The following is a 5,083-nucleotide window of genomic DNA, read 5'->3' on the forward strand; positions in this document are numbered from 1 at the left end:
CTTATTATGTGCGCTCGATCAAATTTTACCCGTGCACTATAGCGTGGCAGTACGGACTAAACCTATTTCTTTTAGTTTTTTTTGGTTTTTGATCTTTGGTTATACTCGTGCCACTGCAGTTGCTCTAAAATCTCAAAATTCAAAACCCAAGTTTTTTTTCACTTCTCTTCTTCTTTCCTCTCAAAAATCTCAACTCTCTCACATAAATTTGATTTATCTACTAATTCACCACTGATAATTCAATTTTTAATCAATCCTTAAAATTCCTAACTAATCAAATCTAATCATAATCATTAACACCAATTATATAAAAGGTAGTTATGCCATTATCAAAAAGGGTGGATAAGAGGTGATGTTGTTTTTTATTTGGTGACCTTATTTTGGCATTATTTAGTATACCTCAAAAAAGTTCAGTATACCTCAAAACAGGTTTCAAATAAAAGGATCCGACAGCGTTCTTAGTCCCGGCCCGGAATATGCGAAACCGGAGCACAAGTACAGTTGGAGTAGGCTTTGGTTCTAGCAGTATTTGTTCCTCGTCCTGGGCTGACTCGTTCTGAGTCGGTTCCTAACGTATTAACTCAGCATGGCTTGGATCATCGTCCGCTGGAGGAGGCTCGACATCATTTTCTTCATAATATAGGAGCTTCCGGAAACCAGTCTCATTCACTCTCATCTTCCTTGTTGCCACATGCACTACCCCCAGTAAGCGATGTCCGTATCAGAGTCTAATTTATCTTCATCATCAGATTATATTGTGGACAGTTCACTGCAATATGAGGAAGAACTGGAGGGAAACGTTGTGGTGGCTGAGCTTGCAAATGAGCTTGTCATACCCCCATAGAAGATGCAGTCATTGAACTTGTCCATACTCCATAGATGCAGTCATTCAAAACATGTCCCAATCGATGACATTATGAGCAATAAATATTGGGGAGAAAACCAATTAAAGCCTCCAGAATTGTTACCAGCATGAACACCAAAGATGAGAGGTTGGAGAACATTGATCCGAATCCTTACTCAAATTGAAAGATAATAAATACAGAAGTTGCAGTCAATAAGGTAGGGATCATCAAAACACCAAACCATTGTGCCGTTGGTAAAAGGAGCACTGAACTGATAAGTTAGAAATTGCATACAGTACAATATGCTTGGATTTATTTGTATATGGAGTCGTGCATGATTCCATAAACGCATACAGTACAATTGATATTACATCTCTCTCTTTTCACCCAAGATTTTCTCAACTCTTAACTGAAATGTAATATTTAACTGATGCTTTTAACTAATAAACATCGAAAGAAAGAAAAAAACCTAGTTAAGCAAAATTTAGCCAAAGAGATATCATCATATCAAGCATCTAATGGCAGCTCTCCACAATTGGTAATCCGGCATGGCACCCTGGGGGTGTCTCCTCTGCTAGTCTCTTGTGATTCCAGTGTCTCGACAACATCCATGCCGTCAATAACATGTCCAAAAACAACGTGGCGGCCATCCAACCATGGAGTCTGTTTCACAAAAATGAGAGAAAATATTAGCACAAACCCAACTACAAACAGGACCTGGGACAAAAACATGATGAGAGTCTGAATTCGCTGATTAGTTTTTGAACTGTTAAAAGGCTCTACATGATCTTTGATCGTCAGCTCTTTGAATTCAATTATGTCACCCACTTAGGACCTCCCAAGTGACATGCTGGAGCGCAAGATGCTATTTTTAGCAGGAACTCCCTTTAGACTCCCCAACAATCACTTGACAAAGTCCTAACTCCTAAATAGTCTAAAGGAAGGTGCATTGATCAATCAGGCAATCACACATATAAAGAAAAGAAGCGGTTACAGCTGAAAAGGAAATGATAAGCTCCAGCTAACTCACCTTAATGGTGCAAATGAAAAACTGGCTCCCATTGGTATTAGGGCCTGCATTTGCCATGCTTAATACTCCTTGTCCAACGTGCTTTACTGTAAAATAGAAGTGAAAGCAACAAAAAAACAATTTGGTTACCAAACAAATCAAATCATAGACAGCATCCATTAAACTCAAGTAAACAAGCCAATGACTTCTTATTGCCAACAAGAAACCACTTACATGTGAAGTCCTCATCTGCAAATTTGTCCCCATAAATGCTTTTACCTCCAGTTCCCTGGCATGACCCGATAAACAATATCAGGGCAAAGGAATCCATTAAAACTAGTAGAAACAAAACAGCCATACCGACTTGCCATTATCAAATGCTGTAAACGGCACATTACATATAAAAACCAAAACTCACATTTCCATTAGTAAAGTCCCCACCCTGAATCATGAATTGTTTGATAATACGATGGAACGAGCATCCTTTGTAACCAAAACCTTTCTCTCCTACACAATTATAACACTTCAAATTAATCATTCTGTTCTCAACAAACACTTTCCGTATGCGAACTATGTATTTCACAAAGTAAAGAAGTTAAAAGGGGAACAATCACCAGTGCACAAAGCGCGGAAATTCTCAACAGTCCTTGGAACTTCATTCCCAAACAAACCCATTACAATCCTACCCGCTGGCTCTCCTCCAATGTCTACATCAAAGAATACCTTAGTTGTGACTTCTGCTTGTAACTGCAAACCCCACAACAACAAAAAATCAGACATCAATTATCTTGTTCAATATCTCTATACCAACCCAAATAATAATAGTATAACAAACAATCAAACCTCTATGCGAACTTACATTTGTTGCAACAGCATTAGTACACACCATCCTCTTATGTCCAACAACTGGAGTATTAACATTAGAAATCTGTTTGATTTGAAGTCCTCCTGAAGCATATCTAGAACAACCAGATGATAACAAACTTTTTTTCCCCGCAAAATTAACTGATGATGATGTAATAACAGGGGAAACCATTTTTAGGTTACCCACATTTGATTTTTGCTACATAAAAAATTGAAGTCAGGAAAATACAGAACAAGTTTTTATTTAATAAATGGACAACAAGAGAGTATTGAAGAAACCCTAAGTTACCTGAAAAACGGAAGGAGTGGAGAAAGCAGAAGAAGTAGCCATGGCGGAGTAGTAGATAGAAACTGAAGCTCGAGTAGGTGAAGAATGATAAAAATCAACGGATAAGAAAATGGTTTTCTTTTTCTTTTTTTTCAGCGTGCTTATATATAAACAAAGGGTCAAGGGGGCAGTTAAAATGCGCTAGGTGCGCATTGAAAAAGGATTTCTCGTTCGGATATTCCAAATAAACGGGTTTCCTAAAATTGTCCGCTAATCAACTCCATTGGACGTCTCCACCCTAATCCGTCCTCCGTAGTTGGTGACTCATTCGGCATAGGGAAAAATTCGGGACAGAAAAGTTTGAGTATTGGATAAAAACCGGGGTTGTAAGGCCGGTTCCCATGAGGGTTGGCTAATCCCTCCATGTGCCGTGCCAGCTGGCCCGTAAACTGGTCGTTCCACTATAATAAAAGCGTTCTAGTCTCTACCTAGCGGTTAAGTCTCGACCGCTAGCGATTTCAACTCGACCGCCCGGTCGAGTTTGCATCATCAGTGATTTAAATTCGACCTCCTGCAGTCGTTGCTCTATCGTGTACGAATATTACCATTTTCTTCGGGTTCCATTCACAAAATAATTTCTTCCCTTTACAGAGCAAATCAGAGCAGAAAATTTTTCTTCCCTTTTCTTGCTTAAAAATGAGTTCCAAAACAAATAGATAAATAAAAAGAAACAGAAAAGACAAAGGAAACATGCTGCAGATAGTGATATCGTCTGGGTCCAAGATAAAGAAAAAGAGTTCGCAAATGTTAGGAAACTAGTTGGACCTGGTGTACTACCTACGCATTTATGTAACCATCACCGATATCATATCAAGGTTATGAATCGCCTGATGCTACTCAACCACCATCTCAGACTCAAATTAATGAGTTTTCGGAGGATCAAACAGGCGTAAGAGAATATATATTTGAAAATTGTTAGTTTGATAGATGTTAATCGCTAGTTTGAATTGTGGTTTATGTAATTGCTTTTTTGTTTGATAAACAATAATCTTCGTTTAAAGTTTTCTACTTAAGTTAAAATTAAGAACTTAAAACATATAAATTAGATTAAATTTGGGCAACACTTTTAAGATTTCATAACAACTTCCATGCCGGAACTCCTTTCCGTTGTCACGGAGCCACTCTGCACGACACCTTTGATCAATGTCCAGCGGGGTTTCACCACTTCTCATGTTTCAAGCCGTTTCCCTTATCATAGCAATATACTTGTTAACATTCTTAGAAATTATGGAGAACCGAGCATTCAACAACATCGAATCACGATTGTTGAGATTCGTTGTTTCTTATTCAAATTTATGTAAAATGCGTCCCCAAAACAGAATGGCATGTAATGCGCCATCAACGATTAGATGATTAGTGATGAAAACATAAATCATGCATATGCAATTATGCATTTATCTTCTAGCGTACTAAATTTGCGCTGATGTGTAGCTCTTGCATTTCTTATTTTATTTTTTACATTAACTCGATGTTCAACTCTTTGAATTTCAGCAGCATGTTGCTCTTCTATGAACTAAGCCATGTTCATATTTTGAGAAATTGGAAAATCAAAGAAAATAAGAAGAAGGTGTGAGTTGAAATGAAATTAGAATTGGGTATTTATAGACGTTTATGTTCGTTGGATTAGATCTAGTGGAGGGTCTAGTTTCCACCGCGCGGTCGAGTCTCAGCCGCTACCGGTCTAAAGTAGACCGTTCGGTGTAGTCTTGACAAAGCGGTCGAGTCTGGCAGAAACTTGACTTGGCTTGGAGAAGTGGCAAATTTTCCACTTTGCCATGCCCATAGTGGGTGCAAAAGTAGCAAACTCATGGCTTTGTCATGCACGCGCGTTATTTTGAGTACGGGGAATTTCAAATAAAACTTTTAACGTATGAGCAGTGAATATTGGTAATTATTTTATTTATGGGAAGATATTTTTGGCTATCAACAATTGACCGTACAAATAGGATTACTTATTTAAATAAATTAGTTTAGTCGGATTGAATAAAAAGTTTAATTTAGAGCTTCTCCAATGGAATGTATGTGAAGATAAATGTC

The 5,083-nt window shown here is 37.9% G+C and overlaps 1 protein-coding gene across 1 annotated transcript; it reads right to left on the reverse strand.

The window, feature by feature from the left end:
* Positions 1-1,096: 1,096 nt before the first annotated feature.
* Positions 1,097-3,133, reverse strand: LOC113347084 (peptidyl-prolyl cis-trans isomerase A1-like). The gene is made up of 7 exons (XM_026590672.1): positions 3,008-3,133; positions 2,714-2,917; positions 2,469-2,601; positions 2,273-2,361; positions 2,089-2,143; positions 1,876-1,961; positions 1,097-1,508 (listed from the first exon to the last, which is right to left on the reverse strand). The coding sequence occupies exons 1-7, from the start codon at positions 3,047-3,049 to the stop codon at positions 1,353-1,355; spliced, it is 765 nt and encodes a 254-aa protein (XP_026446457.1). The 5' UTR covers positions 3,050-3,133; the 3' UTR covers positions 1,097-1,352.
* Positions 3,134-5,083: the final 1,950 nt, after the last annotated feature.

Source organism: Papaver somniferum, chromosome 2, assembly GCF_003573695.1.
Source record: "Papaver somniferum cultivar HN1 chromosome 2, ASM357369v1, whole genome shotgun sequence".
Classification (NCBI taxonomy): Eukaryota; Viridiplantae; Streptophyta; class Magnoliopsida; order Ranunculales; family Papaveraceae; genus Papaver; species Papaver somniferum.

Bases quoted from the DNA above. Each gene is read 5' to 3' on its own strand.
- LOC113347084 (XM_026590672.1), bottom strand. From the start codon at position 3,049: ATGGCTACTTCTTCTGCTTTCTCCACTCCTTCCGTTTTTCAG. The intron at 2,918-3,007 runs GTAACTTAGGGT...TTTTTTATGTAG, and splicing joins CCACTCCTTCCGTTTTTCAG to CAAAAATCAAATGTGGGTAA. The intron at 2,144-2,272 runs GTGAGTTTTGGT...GGGTCATGCCAG, and splicing joins GGGACTTTACTAATGGAAAT to GGAACTGGAGGTAAAAGCAT.